General features: G+C 32.5%; 3 protein-coding genes and 2 pseudogenes across 8 annotated transcripts; 3 read left to right on the top strand and 2 right to left on the bottom strand.

The window, feature by feature from the left end:
• LOC112589272 (protein ANTAGONIST OF LIKE HETEROCHROMATIN PROTEIN 1-like) lies at positions 1–2,040 on the bottom strand (annotated as a pseudogene).
• A 321-nt stretch (positions 2,041–2,361) lies between these two features.
• On the top strand, positions 2,362–5,136 carry LOC112589274 (trihelix transcription factor GTL2-like). Of its 2 annotated transcripts, XM_025301873.1 has the most exons (4): positions 2,362–2,491; positions 2,596–2,676; positions 2,855–2,989; positions 3,443–5,136. In XM_025301873.1, the coding sequence occupies exons 2-4, from the start codon at positions 2,619–2,621 to the stop codon at positions 4,084–4,086; spliced, it is 837 nt and encodes a 278-aa protein (XP_025157658.1). In that variant the 5' UTR covers positions 2,362–2,491; positions 2,596–2,618; the 3' UTR covers positions 4,087–5,136. The 2 variants fall into 2 exon arrangements, with proteins under 2 accessions (XP_025157658.1, XP_025157657.1); XM_025301872.1 differs by lacking the exon at positions 2,362–2,491 and having other exon boundaries at positions 2,504–2,676.
• Positions 5,137–5,205: 69 nt separating this feature from the next.
• Positions 5,206–7,229, bottom strand: LOC112589273 (protein ANTAGONIST OF LIKE HETEROCHROMATIN PROTEIN 1-like; annotated as a pseudogene).
• An 8-nt stretch (positions 7,230–7,237) lies between these two features.
• Positions 7,238–15,630, top strand: LOC105191728 (TOM1-like protein 2). Of its 3 annotated transcripts, none has more exons than XM_019845339.2 (9): positions 7,238–7,488; positions 7,756–7,925; positions 8,261–8,542; positions 8,632–8,895; positions 9,073–9,373; positions 9,762–9,879; positions 10,915–11,032; positions 14,450–14,497; positions 14,739–15,628. In XM_019845339.2, exons 1-9 carry the CDS (start codon positions 7,434–7,436, stop codon positions 14,928–14,930), a joined length of 1,548 nt encoding a protein of 515 aa, XP_019700898.1. In that variant the 5' UTR covers positions 7,238–7,433; the 3' UTR covers positions 14,931–15,628. The 3 variants fall into 3 exon arrangements, with proteins under 3 accessions (XP_019700898.1, XP_011153644.1, XP_011153643.1); XM_011155341.3 differs by having other exon boundaries at positions 7,239–7,488; positions 14,447–14,497; XM_011155342.3 differs by lacking the exon at positions 14,450–14,497 and having other exon boundaries at positions 14,739–15,630.
• A 776-nt stretch (positions 15,631–16,406) lies between these two features.
• Positions 16,407–19,381, top strand: LOC105191729 (MAPK regulated corepressor interacting protein 2). 3 transcript variants are annotated; one of them, XM_011155344.3, is made up of 7 exons: positions 16,407–16,644; positions 16,764–16,848; positions 17,260–17,378; positions 17,542–17,610; positions 17,799–17,849; positions 18,149–18,176; positions 18,255–19,381. In XM_011155344.3, the coding sequence occupies exons 1-7, from the start codon at positions 16,593–16,595 to the stop codon at positions 18,268–18,270; spliced, it is 420 nt and encodes a 139-aa protein (XP_011153646.1). In that variant the 5' UTR covers positions 16,407–16,592; the 3' UTR covers positions 18,271–19,381. The 3 variants fall into 3 exon arrangements, with proteins under 3 accessions (XP_011153646.1, XP_025157656.1, XP_011153645.1); XM_025301871.1 differs by having other exon boundaries at positions 18,149–18,181; XM_011155343.3 differs by having other exon boundaries at positions 18,149–19,380.
• Positions 19,382–19,742: the final 361 nt, after the last annotated feature.

The raw sequence follows: 19,742 nt of genomic DNA, 5'->3' as shown, positions 1-19,742 counted from the left end.
CATTATTTAATAAAACACTGTCAAAATCATCATTTCTTAGTATACAAATATTATGCATGACACAACAAGCAAGTATATAATGAGCAATTAAGTCAGTCCGATTCATGGATAGGTTATGTAATATACTTCTAAATCGACCTTTCAAGGTACCAAATGCTCTTTCAATGGCGATTCGTGCTGAAGAATGGCAGAAATTATAATTTTTTTGTCGTTCAGTCAAATGACCATTATCACGATATGGAACCATTAAATTATCATGAATTTTATATGCAGCATCACCAAGTAAATGGGAATCATCAGGAAATTTTTCTGGGTTACCCAATGCATCTTGAATTTCTGACTGACGAAAAACGCGTTGATCATGCACAGAATCTGCATGTCCAATATAGCAGTGCGTGAAACGAGCTTTGTGATCACAGATCCCCTGGAAGAATATTAAGTACGATATATTCAATATATACAATATAGTGAGAAGGATAAATTCTTCCACCTAATATACTAAGTACATATTGCAAACTTGTAGCTGAATGGAATGGTGACCTTTCCGATTAACATAGGCTTCTGGATGTATATGTGAAGATGGGATATTGATGTGAGTACCATCGATAGCTCCTATGACTTTAGGGAAGGAACTAATTACTTCAAATCCTGTCCAAACTTCTTGGATAGCGTTGCCTGTTGGCCATTTAATTAATACTGGTGCTAAATCTGCAAGTATCTTGGTAACTCGACGTGTTGTTAATAAGGCTGTTGATCGACTCACATCAAACTTTTCACATATTGATCTAGGATTAAAAAAATTATGAATGAAAAATGCAACATTACCTTGAGTAGGTCTTATTATTAGATATAATGTACTAACCTGTAAGAATCTGGTGTAGCCATTCGCCAAATAGCAATAAAAAACTGTTTCTCTGGGGAGATCATTCCTAACCCTGGATACTTTCTCTTAAGTTTTGGGGCAATTATCAAGAGTACAAACTCAAAAGTGTCTCTGGATATTCTAGATAAGAAGTGTGTAGAACTAAAATTAGTACAGACATACAGCGTATTCGACTGGACCTGGGTTAACCCATGCTGGGTTACATAAACTCAACTTAGGCCCAGTTCCACAATTTGCTTTAAACGGAGTTTAAAGCTAAACCGATGGTTAAAAGCAATTTTAACCATAAAGTATATACTACTGCTTTTAACCATCGGTTTAGCTTTAAACTCCATTTAAAGCAAGTTGTGGAACTGGGCCTTATTAGTCGAACGTATACTATACTATACTATATAGTACATGTTCGACCAATAAGCTGGGTTTATTTAACCCAGCATGGGTTAACCCAAGTGAACCCAAGTCCAGTCGAATATGCTAATAGAAAAATTTAGCTAATTTCTTTCCAATAAATACCGAATATCACTATACTAAATACTTTTTGTTGAAATTTCAAATGACATTATTGAAAAATTACATTACATTACATTACATTTATGTTATAATTTCTCACGTAACAATGTAAATGTAATAAAATACATGTTGCATTTACTTTGCTGCAGTATTTACTGAGCTACCATAAATAAATACATGATGTGAAATATGTTCACCATTCTATGATGTATGTATAGAACTTTGAAAATTAATTAAAGATAATTTATCATTACCTAAAATGCGACTTGAATTCTTGATCTTTCCACCTAGGTATCACCTCTTCCACATAATTTTGTAGTCTTGGCAGTTTCTTCCGACGTCCTACTTTTAAATTAACGAGTACATCCAATTCTTCTTCGTCATCAGATGATGAAGACTCTATTAATTCACTCAGAGCAAAGAGTAAAAGACTTAATAATTTTTTTCTTTTTTGGTTATCCATATTTGCACCAACATCAGCCTTATTGTAACGATAAATTCACTCAAGTAACGTTCGAGCAGCTCGAAAGCGTAAGCTGCTTATAGTCTCTCCGAATGCATCTATCAGCGTTAGCGTTTGTTGCGTGATAGCGTGCTCCCCGAACGCACCCGGTATAGGATCAAATTAGGATACTGTTTCCAGTGGGAGCAAAGTAGATGTGAGGAAGAACCAAGAAGAATTGATATTTCAGCATTGCCAACTTAAATGACCATATACTTTTTGTTTGGAACATTTTGGGTGCGTTCGGAAACAACACTCGTGTGCACACGAGTGCACACCAGCCGTTCGGAAACACTCAAGCTAAGACTCCATGCATGCGGTGAACTGCGGCAAATGCTGCGGTGACCAATCAGGAGGGGGGCGCAAGTCCGATTGCGGCAAGCTCCGGCATGCGTCTGTCTCCTGATTGGTCACCGCAGCCGTTTGCCGGAGCTCACCGCATGCATGGAGTCTTAGCTTTAGTGTGCACTCGTGTGAAGTCGTTCGGAAACACTAGTGGAGTGACATCCCTAGCCACCAATCCACCCGACGAAAAAGAACATGGAGTCGGTGGGACTAGCGAGAGAATCTAGTTTTGGCGCGTGTTATTTCACTAGGTGTATAATATATCGTCGATGTAACCTATTAATCTAGATATAACCTATTAACATTTGGCATTAATAATAAAAAAATATAATAATGCATAATAATATTACATTAGTAGAAGGACGGCATCGTGCTGTAATGATTGGGGATCTACCCGTGTTTAATTCTAAAGGATTGCTTGTGCAGGATGTACAAAGTAAGTTATTATTGACATTCAAATAATATAAACAGAAATTGTAAAGTTTGTATCTCTTGCATATTTTGTATCAATACAGATTGAGAATGTTATATTTATATAGATTTGGACTTTTTTATAACAATTATATAGCATTATATATTATCAGTAGAAATGTATTCATAGTTTCATCTTGTAGGTGACAATATTATCGTCGTGCCTATATGTGAGGAGACAGCAAAATTCTTCAATTTGCAGCTTACTGAGGAATCACCTATACATGACAACGGTGGTCCAAATTCTGCTGACATGGTTGAATTGGGTGAGACAACAGGTAAAAGTTTATCTATGGCGATTGAACTGTTTTGTATGTGACAACTTTTTCCTGATTTTTCAGAAATACAGTAGAATCAATAGCATCTATCGATACAGCTTAAAATGTCCTTCAAGATTATATATAAACATTTTACAATGTCATATATACATTGATAGTTATACGAATTTCAAAAGTGGTCAAATCAGTATTGTCTAATTTGTCCACTTTTGAAATTCATATAACTATCAGTGTATTATGACATTGTTTAATATTTATATATGATCTTGAAGGACATTTTCCAGTCTATCAACTGATACTGTTGGTTTTATTGTATCTTTGTCTAGAAATCCAGAAAAGAAAAGTCGTTACGTACAAAACAGCGTCCGATCACTCACATGTTACGTGTGGTTTTGTCCAAATATATTGTGTCATATATTCAAAAAAATATTAATATTAAAATATAACCTGCAGTTCCAAGTACGGCATCCTGGAAGAACGATAATGAAGTGAGATGCCTTATTAATCTTTGGCAAGATCACCAAAACCATTTCAAAGATATGAAGAGCCGGGATGTATGGCTTATGATTAGTAAAGAATTAAAAAATAGTAATCGAGAATGGAATCAAAAATCTCCTGTCCAATGTGAAAACAAGTGGAAGGACATAAAGAGGAAATACATGGAAACGAAAGACCATAACAATAAATCTGGGAATGATCCTAAAACCTGTAAATTGTACGAAGAATTGGAAGAAGTTTTAGGCGAACAGCCGTGTGTTAAACCCATTACTGTTGCCTCGAATCTTATCAAGAGGAAGAGAGCAGATATAAAAGCCAAAGATCCAACTTATTTCGAGGAGATGAGTGAAGATTATGAGTCACCAACTGAAGGTGAAGAAGGTCCTTTATCAAAGAAAAGACAACGGAAGATAACAAAAGTTCAAAGAGAGTTGCAAGACTGGTCCACTGCTCTTCTTTCCGAGGCGAAATCTCGAGAAGAGGCGAGGAAGCGATGTCACAGAGAGAACATGGCTGAATCGAAGGCAGCAATGGATGCATATAAAGAGATGATGGGGAAACTTATTGATAAGTTGTGTTTTTTTGTATTTCCTCGTTAACATTTTAATGTTTATTTAAATGTTTACTTTGTTTTACAATTTTAAATACTGTTTTTATACGAGATGTAAAAGGTTTGTATTTTCAAAGAATTTTCTAAACTGTGCAATATAATTTTATAAATTTTACATTATACAATAAGTTTTGAGTAAAACCAACTCTATTAATTTCGCTCTAACTTATTGCATCACTTCAGGAAGTTATTCGAAAAACAATAGATCTATTCATATAGATAAAATGTTTTTTTTTTAATCCTTATGAAACCTTAATGTTCTACTACATAATTTATAAAGTTATACGTGTTAAAGCATGAAGATGATTAAGATTTAACTAAACGTAAGATCCCAAGTAACATATGTTGGTTTACACATTTTCTAAACGTATGTAACGCTTTATAACTGTATAAGTTTGCAGAAATGTTTCTTAAATGATGTGTGCTACTTGGGATATAACAATTTTGTTAGTAGTAAGTTACAGTAAACGTCGATACTCATATTCTAAACTTTTTTGATTAAGATGTCGATTGTGTATTATACAATACAGCGAAAAGTACAAAAGTTAAGTATTGTGCTACATTGATTACTAAAATTTTGTTTAGTAAAATTATAGATACTTTAATGATTGTGTGATATATGATCGATGCTCAAATAACATATAACATATGAGGCTGTGATGCAAAGACTCATTTATTAATATTAAAATAAATATATTTATAACAGTTGTGATAAAAACACTGATAGTTATACGAATTTCAAAAGTGGACGTTACGGACCTTTATCTGTTTTCTCATTCAACTTAACCATGTCAACAGAATTTGAACCACCGTTGTTATGTAAAGTTCGCTATATTTTATGGTGCAATCGTCCTTGTGTTTCTTTTTTTATAGTGCTGAATGTATGCTACTGCTAAATTCTATTAAATGTTAGTATGTATGTCTCAAAAGTATCTTAATGTAGAAACATAAGTTTTTGTTAATATTTTTGAATCATGTAAGACTGAGTTCTGTTTGAAGAAAGCTTCTGTGTATTATCAGAATAACAATTTTTTTGTTAAACTACACTATATATATACTAACTATATTTGTGTTCAGGTATAAAATTTATTAAATAAAAAAGACCATGTTTTAAGTTTTGTTTTCTTATCCAGACAAACTTTCATAGCTGTATATGATATTACAACATACTATATTACAACATAAGACCATCTTGACCAATGAACATCTAACATAAAGTATCCACGTTAACAGTCTTATACATGCAGCCATACAGGTTTATCTGGATAGGCCTTTATGCTTTATTTCGTCAGAACCAATATATTTCATTATACAATGTGTTCCACAAGAGTTGTAAGATATTCACGGCGGGCCAATCCTATTGGGTCATTAGGTAACCAATTAGGGTTTAAATTATTCGCATTATTGTTGCCACCAGCATTCTGGTCCATACCCTCTTCTATAAACTCATCTATATCATGTTCACAACCTTGAAGGCAAATATTGTGAAGTACACAACATGCCAAAATTACATAAGGTATCAGATCGGCACAGCTCATATGCAAATACTTTAGTCGTCGGAATCTTCCCTTAAGAAGTGCAAAAGCTCTTTCAATAACCGCCCTCATTTTTGAAAGATGCTGATTAAAATTGTTCTGTGCCTGCACAGATAAAGGAACAATATTTAATTAAAGCAACTTACAGCATAGATATAAAAGAAGTTCTTGCTGCATTCTGAATTAAAACTTTAAACAGAAAGTTCACTACTCTACAATTGATTATACCTCAGTCATATTGCCTCTATTGATATGTGGAGCTATGCACCATGGCAGCACCGGATAAGCTTTTCAGCTATAATGAATTCATTACTAGGAAAAAAATCATTTTCATTTCTTCTTACTGTATGCCGAGAGATCAGAGTTCCTGAAAATTCTGGCATCATGAGCAGATCCAGCAAACCCAACAAAACAGTCTGTGAATATTAGGTCTGCATCGCACACAGCCTGCAGTATAATGGCATATTCTTTTTTTCTTGTTCTATAGGAAATAGGATGAACCTATAAAAATAAGATAATAAAATTTGATAAAAGTATTTTTAGTTTCCATGAATTCTTATAAATTATTCTTATAAGTTAATTATAACTTAGGTTAAGTAAATTAAGATAAGTAAATTCTTACAAATAAGTTAACTTACCTTGGCACTGGGATAGGAATGTGACATCCATCAATTGCCCCTATGACATCAGGAAGAAAGCCAATTCATGAAAATCGATGTTTAACAGCATCCAATCGTTCACCTACAGGCCATTTAATATACCTGTCAGCTACATTATTCAAGGCATCCACAACTCTTCTCATGGAATCATGCAATAATGATTTGCTAATACCAAAGCGATCAGACACAGATCTAGAAAAGTAAGAACCGTGAGATATAAAATTTCTTTCCTCTTTACAACATTAAAAATACGTATCTTCGACAGACATCTGACATAAACTTACCTGAATGAATCAGGAGTTGCAAGCAACCACAGAACTGCAAGTAACTGTGTCCGGACATCTAAAGTATGTCTTCCACTTTCCGCTGTTCTAATCAGATCAGGTGCCAATATTTGCTCGAAAATTTCGTATGTTTCTCTAGTCATTCGGAAATGTTCTCTGAATTGTCTTTCTGAATAGTCACGTATTGTTATATTTACATAACCTTCAATTCTCGTAACGTGTCTGAAATCTCCTCGTTTACGTATCCGTGCTTCAAATATATTTGCCTCTTCATTCCAGCGATCGTATTCTTCTTCACTGCTCTCTTCATTCTGAGTTTTTCCAATAATTAATTTTAATAAATTATATCCACCAGTTATCGCACCGGCTACAAGTACAATATCCATTTTAATAAATATACCTAGTATCTGGTCGTTCTTTGGTAATGGCTGAAAGCAGAACTATATGTCACACCTAGTACATGAGAAGCGTTCGGTGACGTGACTAGTTGAGGGCACACTACTAACAAACTACTGTTCCACTGAAACAACCGAAGCACACTGTTTCCGAACTCACCCACGTATATGCAAGTAGTTCAAGAATAGGGCCCCAGATGCGAAGTAATTCTTCGGTGGAAACTAAGCCATTGAAACGTAGTTCTGATTGGCTAGTCATATGGTTTTATGACGTTAGATTTAGAATTTAATGTTCGTCTGTACCGTTGCGTAGGTCATATGATTCTGTCATTCAGAGTTACGAGAAATTGACAGATTGTCAGTGGTCACCGAGTCATTGTCAGTGATTACGACGTTACGTATGAGTGAGTGAATACACGCAGCAGAAGACGCAGTCAACGCAGGTCTTACGTTCTCTGAAAAAATGTCTCTTTTCGGAATGGTTAATCCCTTTTCCACGCCAGTAGGACAAAAGATTGGTAAACGCCTTATTTACGTTTCATATTATTGAATCATGTCGAATATGTTTAATGTTTTGTTTGAGGCTTTTGTTTCCAACACGAAAGACAAATAAATCGGTCATAATGACTCATGATTATGTACCCATGAACACAAGATTTCACCCATTCCTTGTTCAAATGAAATAATATAACTGGAAAAGAAAATTTGCCATTTACTAATTGCTAAACAAACTAACAGTGACAGTAAATTCTATGATATATCCTTGATATTATTTGTCTTTATAGAATCTGCTACAGATGGTAACTTACCAAGTGAGAATTGGACACTGAACATGGAAATATGCGATATTATAAATGAAACTGAGGATGGACCAAGAGATGCTATTAAGGCAATCAAACGCAGACTTACCCAAGCAGCAGGCAAAAATTATACTATAGTCATGTATACACTTACTGTTAGTATTATACTATTATGAAATATTGCATACATAGAACTATATCAAATATCACGAGCTTTGCATAGTTTATTTTATATAGTTGTAATTATATACATGATATATTAATTTCATATGCATTTGTAATAATATAATATTATAAATACTATAATCAAATGCTGATTGTCAAGTGATATTTCTAACTTTCATTCAGTTCACACAACCCAATTAGATTCAATAGGTTGTTGCAGTTATATTTATCAAGGCTATAATAATCTAATAATGTCTAATATAAATATATTAATTTATATGTTGTGCAGTTATCTAAGTAACGAGTAACAACACTTGTATAATAGGTATTGGAGACATGTGTAAAAAACTGTGGGAAACGTTTTCATGCTCTTGCTTGTTCAAGAGAATTTGTCCAGGACCTAGTTAAATTAATCGGTCCAAAAAATGAGCCACCTACTGCAGTACAAGAGAAGGTTTTAAGTTTGATCCAAACATGGGCAGATACATTCCGCCATCAGCCACATACTCAAGGTGTTGTGCAGGTCTATCAGGAATTAAAGATAAAGGGCATACAGTTTCCAATGACTGATCTGGATGCTATGGCACCGATTATTACGCCAGAAAGAGTGAGTATTTTTTATTCAAATGGAAATATGTTACTATCTGATTTATTGTATATACAAGCAGTCTTTTTCCTTTAATATTATTTTTCTAGAGTGTACCTGAAACAGAACAAGCTCCAGTAAATCTGGCTACAAATGAGCAGCCTCCATCATTGGGTACACAACATTTATCACCACAGACACAATCTGCCAACCAGTTAACTCAGTTGAATGAGCAACAAATGGCTAAATTACAAAGTGAACTTGATGTTGTTCAAGGAAATATGCGTGTACTATCAGAAATATTGGCATACTTGACAAGTCCAGACCAAAGTAGTAATCAACAACCAGATACAGCAGATCTTGAATTATTAACTGTATGAATTTTACTCTTGTTTTTATTCACAAAATTCATCTATATCTTTATCTACAAAATTTATTTATATATGCTTTATTAAGATATTTTCTTCTTTTACAGGAATTTTTTTATAAATTTTAATATGAAAATTTATATTAATAAATATGAATGTACATGTTTAAATAATCATTTGCAGGAGCTTCATTCAACATGTAAGGCGATGCAAGTTCGTGTTGTCGATTTAATTGGTAAATTGGCTCATGATGAAATGACAGCAGAATTATTGCGCATTAATGATGAATTAAATAATCTCTTTCTTCGTTATTCGCGCTATACAAAGAATAAAATGCAAATTCCCGCAAGCACTATACTAGCTCAAACAATTGGTCAACCACCGAATGTTGAATCAACTCCATCTCTTACTAAAAAAGAAGCAGAATCCCTTATAGATTTGTCTGATGATATGGACGGCATAACGAAACAAATGAATGAACTCGGTAAGTATTAAAATTGTAAAAATTTAATAGAACAAAAGATTATATTAACCCTTTAACTGCTACGGTCGAGATAATTCGAGTGTGGAAAAAAATGGTCTTGCTACGATCGAGTTTACTCGATTTGGACTTTCAATGTGTGTGGTATTACGTGTGGTATTTTTTTAAAATTTAAAAATGTGAATTTGTGAAAATCTGGATCATCAGCAAATTATAAAATATTTTATAATTGTAAAAATAACTCAGCAAAGAGGGTCATACTGGTCATTTAATATCTCAGCAGTTAAAGGGTTAAACATTATAAAGTTATGTCAGTATGTTTTATTCATATATTCGGTCGCGTCTTTGCAAGAGATTAATGTAACATCTTATTTTTAATCAAATATAATAGGTGCAGCTGAAAATGTAGATAAAAGCAAAGTAGAGCGAAAGGAAAAGAAAGGAGAAAGTGACGAATTCGACATGTTTGCACAGTCACGTAATGCAACATATGAGACAACAAAGAATAGGTACAGTATTTTATTATTATATATATTATATATTAACATTATACAGGGTGTTCCAGAACAATTTTTATAGAGCTCGTGGAGACATGGGCCGGATTAAGACAAACATAAAAGTCTCATACCGTTTCGTGATATTTAGACGGATATTATGATGGATGATTGGACAAGCGTTGCAGCCACTCGACCCACAGCGCGGCCCAATCGATTTAACAATTGTTATTGTTACTACATAGCGAGAAGAAAAAACGCGCTGCTATTTGTGTTTTATCTCGCTGCTCTTACGACTCGCCGCACGGCAATAGTTGCTAAATCAATCATGCTGCGTCCCGAATGGTTGCAACACTTTTCTAACACTTATCCGTCTCAACACGTGCTCATTCGTCAGATTTCTGTAATTAATAATTCGATAACTATCGCGAATATCGCAAAACGGTATGAGACTTTTATGTTTGTCTTAATTCGGTCTATATCTCCACGAGCTCTGTAAAAATTGTTCTAGGACACTCTGTATATTATATATTATTATATATTATACATTATAATATTATATATATGTATATATATTATGGTTGAAATTAATACATTTATGATTTATGAGCAGAAAATTGTTGAAATTCCTTTATTACATTGAAATTATATCTTTGTAGCTTATTAGGCTATAGATATAGTATTTCATATAATACAATTAAATATTATTTAATAAAAATATTAGAAATAAAATAATATAATATGTAGGCAATATTACATATATACTATATATACTACTATACTATACATATATACTATATATAATACTATATACTATATATATAATACTATATACTATATATATAATACATATATACTATATATACGACATATAACACTAGCTCTATTTTTTGCATAATTATTTATAGTATATTAAAATATAAAAAAGCAAGAACATACATGACTCATATTGTATATTCATTTATTGAAATTTATCATTTTACAATTTCGCTTTAATATCGCATGAATATTATAGTTTATACAATAATAATGCAATATTTCCGATTACAGTGGTAGCAAATATGAGGATAATCAGGAACAGGTGAGAGGAGGGAGCTTAAGTACAGCAATTCTCAATCGCAATAACCCTAAATTACCACAGCAGGCTGCTTCTACTACAAATGCTAGTGTGCGTAATATCCTTTCCTCTTTAAACTAATCATTAGTATCAATTATCATGACTTTTAAATTTCTTCTTTGCCTATTTACTTTTTTACATTTATTCTTTTTTATATAATTTAACAATTCATAAATGTCCAAACTCCATAATCTATCTTTGATATTAACTTAATTTTAATGAGATAAATACCTTAAAAATTAAAACTGAATAATCTTGAAATTTAGGTATTAAAGCGCCATTATAAATCTATATTATAATAGGCAATAATATAAAAGGCAACTTCGAATGTGTTATTTGAAATTATTTTATAACTATTTGGAATTCTCTGAAAAACTTTATATAGAAAAAAATTTATTCTAGAATTTTTACTGGAAATTTTTAAGAATAATTTAATTTATTAAAATTATTAAAAGTAATATATCTAAAGTTGTCTTAAATACTGAGATTATAAATGAAGTTTGGCAGATACATACATGTAATGAAGGGTTACAAAGTACGGTAATTCTTCCAACACAAATCTCACTTATATATATTAAGTATTAGTGATATATTGTTTATATATGTTAAGTATTAGTCATCATAAATGTGCATTGCTTTTAAAGCTTTTTTAGAGAGAATATTTAATATATACAAAATGTTCATTTGAAAACTTTCTAGCTAATTATCTCGAAAACTATGAAAGATATTAAAAAAAGCTAAAACATGTTTTCCCTGATTTCGAAGGGGAAAGAGAATGATATTATCAGTTTTTTACTTGGAGGGCATTTTCAAGGTCAGTTGAAGGTTAACTTAATTTTTTAAAATAGAAAGCCCAATTTTTTATTATATCTTCTTTTTCTACCAATTAATTTTAATAACTTTTGTCTGAAACATTTTTCTATTTGCCTAATATTTTTTGAAATATTTAAGGAAAACTTGGTAACTTTTTCAACATTTAACTTACGATATCTCGCTAACTATTCGTCGAAAGAAAAAATAATATTAGACTTTTTTACTTTATTTTATTGTCAAGAATATGTTACTATAATAGTGCTCTAACTTTTGTTAATTTAATAATTTTGAAATTTCGAAAGGTAGATAAGTTAACAAAAGTTAGGGTACAATTATAGTAATATATTCTTCACAGTACATAAAGTAAAAAAAAGTCTAATACTATTTTTTCTTTCGACGAATAGTTAGCGAGATATCGTAAGTTAAATGTTGAAAAAGTTTTTCTTAAATATTAAATATTTAAAAAAATATTAGGTAAATAAAAAAATGTTTCAGACAAAAGTTGTTAAAATTAATTGGTAGAAAAAGAAAATATAATAAAAAATTGAGTTTCCTATTTAAAAAAATCAAGTTGACCTTCAACTGACCTTGAAAATGCCCTCCAAATAAAAAATTGATAATGCCATTCTCTTTCCCCTTCGAAATCATGGAACACGTGTTTTAGCTTTTTTTAATATCTTTCATAGTTTTCGAGATTTTTGCCTGTAACGTTTGAAATTCAGCACCCTGTATATATACAGAGTGGGGGTTATAAGTTTACAACCCGAAGTGTGAAGGTAGATTGAGTTAAGACAAACATAAAGGTCCTATACCGTTTTGCGAGATTCGCAATAATTATCGAGTTACTAATGACAGAAATCTGAGGAATGGGAGCGCGCCGACATAGATGATTGGAGAAGCGTTGCTACTCAGGCCACAACGCGGCCCACTCGACCCAGTAACTGTGGGCGGCGTGCGACGAGATGTAGATCCGGCGAGATAAAACAACGAATAGCGGCGCATTGTCTTTCCCCTCGCCGCGCACCGGCAACAGTTGCTGGATCGACTGGGCCGCGCTACGGCTAAGCAGCTGCAATGCTTCTCCTATCATCTATGCCGGCGCGCTCCCACTCCTCCGATTTCTGTCATTAATAACTCGATAATTATTACGAATTTCGCAAAACGGTACGGGACTTTTATGTTTGTCTTAACCTAATCTACCTTCACACTTCGGGTTGTAAACTTATAACCTCTCACCCTGTATATAGGGGTGTCTCAAAACTTTGGCACACGGGCTCCGTAGGAACATAGAGGTAAGTGAGAGGAACAAAACAGTCCTCTCCATAATGTGAAAATCATAATAGTTTTTTAGTAATAACCGCGTAAAGTTTGGCGTTTTCCACGCCCATCGCGGCCTATAGACGCTCCGCGGCAAGCTATGTGCGTAGGGGCTAAGCAATAATGCGTTTCGCGCTGACTGTCGCTATGGCGCCTTGGCACTTTGACGCCGCGCGACAGTCAGCGCGAAACGTGTTATCGCTCAGCCCCTACGCACACAACTTGCCGCGGAGCGTCTATAGGCCGCGATGGGCGTGGAAAACGCCAAACTTTACGCGGTTATTACTAAAAAGCTATTACGATTTTCACATTATAGTACAAAACTTTTTTGTTCCTTTCACTTAACTCTATATCCCTACGGAGCCCGTGTTCCCCAAAGTTCTGAAACACCCTGTATATTTTTTTTATTACACTGTCTTTTTCCACCAATTAATTTGAACAATTTTTGTCTAAAACATTTTTTATTTGCCTAACATTATTTTAGATATTTAAGGAAAACTTGATAACTTTTTCAATATTTAACTTACGATATCTCGCTATTTGTTGGAAGAAAAAGTGGTACTAGACTTTTTTGCTCTACTTGATCTCAAGAATATATTTTTACAATAGTGCCTTGACTTTTATTAACTTATTGACTTTTGGAAATTTCAAAATCATCAAATTAACAAAAATTATAATGTATATAAATATATATATACAGGGTGTTTGAAAGCTTATCATACAAACGAAAGTTGGAGATAGATTGGGTATAGCCGAGAAGAAAAGTCATGTACCATAATGTCAAATTGACAATAGTTATCGAGTTATTAATTGAAACATGTGAGCCAATGAGCGCGTAGAGAGCGCTGGGCGGCCGCCTCTTGTCGCTTGCGCTCGCTCGCTCGCTCCTCATCGCGCGCGCTCGCCTCTTGTCGCTTACAGTTATCCCTCGCCGCGCGCGCTCGCATACTTGACTAGCTCGACGCTCGTTGATTCCGCCTATACCAAATGTCTACGTGCTTACCGCGGCCACCCAGCGCTCTCTACGTGCTCATTAGCTCACATGTTTCAATTAATAACTCGATAACAATTGCTAATTTGACATTATGGTACATGACTTTTCTTCTCGGCTATACCCAATCTATCTCCAACTTTCGTCTGTATGATAAGCTTTCAAACACCCTGTATATTATTTTTTAATTTTAATTATATACATTAGATATAATTATATACATTAGATATAATATTTATTATGTTATTGTATCAAGCTTTGTTTACCGTTATCAGCGTTACCACATTGTTCATATTTCATTTTATCGTTTCGTTCAATATTTGCGTTTGTTTTTCAATATTTAGCAGAACCTGGAATCTGAATTTAATGAAATGGCAGCCTGGTTAGATCGCACGGTAAGTACCATATGAACTCAAATCGCTATGGTTATAACTGAATCTCAAAAGTCGTGTTACATGAATTCTTTTAATTTCCACATATTTTATTTTCCATAATGAATTTGCTGAGAATGTCGTAACGTGTGTGTGTGTGTGTGTGTATGTGTGTGTACGCGCGCGTGCGCGCACAGTGTGTCTATATGTATGTATGTATGTATGTATATGTATGTATGTATGTATATATATGTATGTATTATAGCCTGGAGCACAAGGTGATCAGGAATCATTGACGTCATCGGAATTCGAGCGTTTCTTAGCAGAACGTGCGGCCGCGGCTGAAGCTTTACCAAACCTATCCACAACTGCTAGCACAAACTCGTCAACTACTGGTAACCAGAACATACAGCGCCAAATTAACAAAGATCAAGACAAGTCTCTATTCGCTCTTTAAATATCTTAGAAATCTTCCTGTTGCGAAATTAATTTGTTGGAAGATAAATTTATTAAGAGTGTGTGTTTGTTCAGATAACACACAATTTCATTATTCCCTCTAATTAAATTGCACTCCTAATATCATCGACGATTTAAATATCGATTTGTATTTTTAACATTAGGAGTTTTTATTCTGTCATAAGATAGAGTAAAAAGATGAGGGAAAAGGTACATGCAAAAGAGAAGCTTTGTGCTTGTACGTACTTAATAACATAACAGATATTACATAATCATGTTTGAGATCTTGTTTCTGTTGTAAAACTATGATTATAATGTGGATAAATTGCTTTAAAGTTTCTGCAAATCATTACAACTGACTATTATGTAATGGTAGTATGTTAAGGACTAATTTATGTTTGTATATAAGTAACACAATGCGTCCACAAAGTTATTCAAGTCATATGACTTCTTGCTATTATAATGCCTTGAGATTGCAAATGTAAAATGTGAAATTATACTTGTTAGATTTCTAAATTGATGCATGAATATTTGAATGAAGAAACCAGTCAGACAATTATTCTTCTCTATATATTGACAAACTATTTTTCTATGTTAAAGTAAATTCTGTCTTAACTGTTTGACATTCTATACAGAGATACATTCTACAAAAATTAATTATTATTTTTACTATTGTAATTCCTATTATTGTAGAGAGACTATTATTGACGTAAATTAGTAGTATAGATTTATTATTATTATCATTACTATTTTATATATATATATATATGCACGCATGTATATGTATATACATATATATATATATATATATATATTGCAGTTATATAATATTATAAATGATTAATATATTCTGAATTCATAAATGCAGCTGTAACAATGATCAGAGATCTTTTCTCTATGTTCTATGTTTACAGTTCCAGAAGTGATATTTTAGCTCGGTCTTCAAGATTCTATTGTTTATCTGCATTTAATATTGTATATTCTATCTAATTTGCTTATGTTTCTACTGTATTTACATATTTACTGTATTTATCTAGTGCAAATAGATGATTAAGAAACGTACACCTGCGGTGCCTGTATTGACTGAACTCGCAGTTGATAAGGAAAATCTGTACTCCTCACTTATGCAGAAAATAAAACTATATATCATGATCAAGCATCTTACGTTCTTAATATTTTCTATATTATATTTTAGTATTACATTAATTGTTCTATCAGTCTTTTACGTTTTCGAGCTCTCAACATCAAATAAATCTTATTAGAAGTGAAAAAGTAAAATACATATTTTCCACATTATATTTCAATTATTAAATCAAATTATTATATTATCTCTAATTATTTTGATGTATTAATATATTAAGGTATCGACTAGTCTTAATATTACATAAATATTATAGACATAAATATCTTCGCTGTTTTTCTTTTACTCATTTTTCTAATTATTTCTGTAGTTCATTGCGCTGCTCTACAGACAGCGCTAGTCGATGATTTCGTAAGTCGTGGTTACAGTCTGCCGGGAGTACCACCGGGATTGTCATGTTATCAGCGAAGCAGTTGTAACAGTTTGCTTGAGAATAGTGCAAGTGTGATAGAAACGATAGATTTCGAATGATCTGGTATTGCGCTTGCGAAGAAAGATTTCTGCACTTGGCTAACGAGGATCATGTATACCGTGTCAAAGGGCCCTAGTAAAATCGTAGCGAAAACACGTCGAGGTACTAAATTTGGATTTTCTCCCGATCGTCACTTTTTTCGACACGGAAGATATTCGCGCTATATTCAAAAGTACGTGCAGAACGCAAGTGAGATTAAAACGAATTATTATTTTTCATAGGGATCAATCAGAATTTGGAGAGGTTAGAAACACTGCGTGATCTTACGAGGAAAACCGGTCCTGAGAATAATCACGAGATCACCCGGTGAGAATCGTTTCTTAAACTTCTGTTTTAACATCGCTTTTCATATTTTCTTCCCTCCTTATTCTCTCTCTCTCCCTCTCTCCTCTCCTTCTCTGTCCTTCTCTTTCTCTCTTGATATTACGCAATTCGTAATTTGCCCCGTGAAAAAACTAAGGCCGAAGTTATTCAGCATACACCATATATACGAATCGCATGTTATTAAAATTTCCAGCAAGATTTATTGTGAATAATAATGAAAAGACATACTAAAACCAGTTTTGCTTTACATTATTTATGATAAATGACTTTAATATTTCTAATTCTTAATACTCTATCATGTGTTGCGTAAGACGACACGTGTATAACATTGCGAAAAAATGATTTGCCTCACTATACATCTATGTTGAGGCCAGTTTGTTCTATGTTGTTCAGTCACATACCAAAACCTGTTTTTCACATGAATGGGAAGTCAAAACTCACTTCGCAAAGGCATCAGATGCAAGAAGTTATCACACCACAGCATGAGGAACTTATAAAATTTGTTTATGAATGTAGGTAAAACACAAATGCATATGAATATCTAGTATAATGTAGCATAAATTGCAAGTTGCGTACCTATGGAAACACTACATGTATGTAAAGTTATACATTTTATATTATAAACATATGTCTATTATTTATATATTTTTTATCAATTTAATTTATTCTCAACAGCATGGAATCAAGTCAACATACGACAAACAAATGAATGTTGTGATGGCACAGAATGTACACAACTTTGCAGTAAGTAGTGATAAAACAAATTAAAATTAATTTATGACTTATATAATCTATATATATATATATGTATATATATATGTGTGTATATATATACTGCTTATTTTTTAAGATTTCATCAAAATATAAAACTGAATATACCAAAGAAAAATATTGTGAACTTATATTTTGTTTAAATATTTTGTTTACTACAGATCCTAATTCAATAGTATATTACGATGGTGAGCCAAATGATAGTCTTCAAGGTAAATCATATCACTACTTATAGTTAAGTTTTACTAAAAAATGTTATTAATATTCTTCAAATTACTCATGAAATTATTTCCAAAATAGTATGTATATGAATGTGTGTATGTGTGCATGCATGTGTGCTGTATATGAGCGCATGTGTGTGTTTGTACATAAATACATGCTGTTTACATATTTTATAATTGTGTACAATAATATTAAACACAATTGTGTGATAGTTTGCTTATCATACTTATTTTAATTAAGGTTGTACTGTATCCATGCCAGTATCACTAATAAAAATATATTGTTGCAGATTTTAAACCATTTGATTTAGAATCTTGGTGGGGTAAACGACTATTCAATAATATCACAAAGTCACTCTGAGACACTCAAATAGTAACAAGTGTTTCTTCCTGAAGGTGCAGTGCTAGATAGTATACAACAGCAGCTGTGACATACAAAATAACCAGTGTCACTTTCGGAGTGTAATTTAAACCTGATCAGGTCTGAAAGTTATTATAATGTCGAATATAACGTTCAAGAGTGAACTCGATATATATATATCGACTTCTATCAAATTATTAAGAAAGGTCATTGAAATTACACGCATAAATAACGTCACAAAGTCACTAGGCAGTAATATAAAATTCGAACATACGTGACAGCTTCAAACGTGCACGCGTGTGCTAGAGTAGTCAAACACATTGTTACCCGAAAATAATTTGAATCATTTATATACATTTGTTAACGATCTTTTTATCAAATATAGATATTTCTTTATTGTTGCTCTATTGTTAGAATTGCTCAATTTTAATATCATAGAGTGTTTTGACACTCTTGTACAGTGAGCTTCGTAACACTGGAGCAAGATCGCAGAACTTTCAGTAGACAATAAGGAATAATATAAAATATATATAATTGCAAGGCCATCATTATTAGAAAATATTGAGTTTCGATTAAGTTTTACAGTTACACCAAAGTTAGAAGGTGCAAGCTAAAATATACCATACGAACTAAGTAGAGCTAAACGAAAATTGCCCAATTTCTCTTTCCACCATGGTATGAATCCTCTGTGAGGTTAAATTTTTAATTATAGAATGTTGTACATATCGCTACAATGATCGCATGAATGCATGATAGTCTTACGTATTACAAATTATATCCGAATACTACTCTTATGTAAGCGAAGATTTAGCATAAAAACGTAGACTGATAACATTTAAGAAAATTAATATACTGTTGCTCGCGGAATTGTAGTCAAATGCAATTCGCGTTACAGAGTATCATCAATTAAATTGTTATATCATGGCTGGTTAAATTGTTTCTACCGCCGTTGTGTTATATATTTTCGTCAAACTATTATACATTAGATAACATATATGTGAACCTTCGTCGATCATTTAAAACCGTTATGATCCATGTCCATGTATGTAACAGAAAACAATTTGCAACAGTAGTTGAAATGTAGTACAATGAAATTTGGCTAAATGTGGCTGAATTACATCATTAATAAATATTTCTTTATACATGTATGTGATATTCTTCCTCACTTCATATTTGATGTCTGATGATGTTCTTGTGAAACATAAATTTATCATTGAGTAAATATAATGAAGTAATGTGATGTATAGTATGTTCTAAAAGTTCAGTAATGATAAAAATATCTAAAAAATAAAGTATTTCATAGAAAATATATTGATAAATATATAGAATACTGGTATTAGCTCCGATTTCTCTGATCTTTACATATGTTATTAAGGATATGTTTCAGAATAATCTGCAATTTTAGATGTCACTTTTTATAAAAGAGTTATGAATAAAATAATTTTGAGGAAATAAGTATACCTGCGTGCGACAAATCCATAGTATTGTAAGTCTTTAACACCGTGCAATAAATATAATTTTAG

Source organism: Harpegnathos saltator, unplaced genomic scaffold, assembly GCF_003227715.2.
Source record: "Harpegnathos saltator strain DR-91 unplaced genomic scaffold, Hsal_v8.6 scaffold454, whole genome shotgun sequence".
Taxonomy (NCBI): domain Eukaryota; kingdom Metazoa; phylum Arthropoda; class Insecta; order Hymenoptera; family Formicidae; genus Harpegnathos; species Harpegnathos saltator.
Note: the sequence above shows the minus strand (reverse complement) of the source record. Positions and strands in the feature narration are given on the sequence as shown.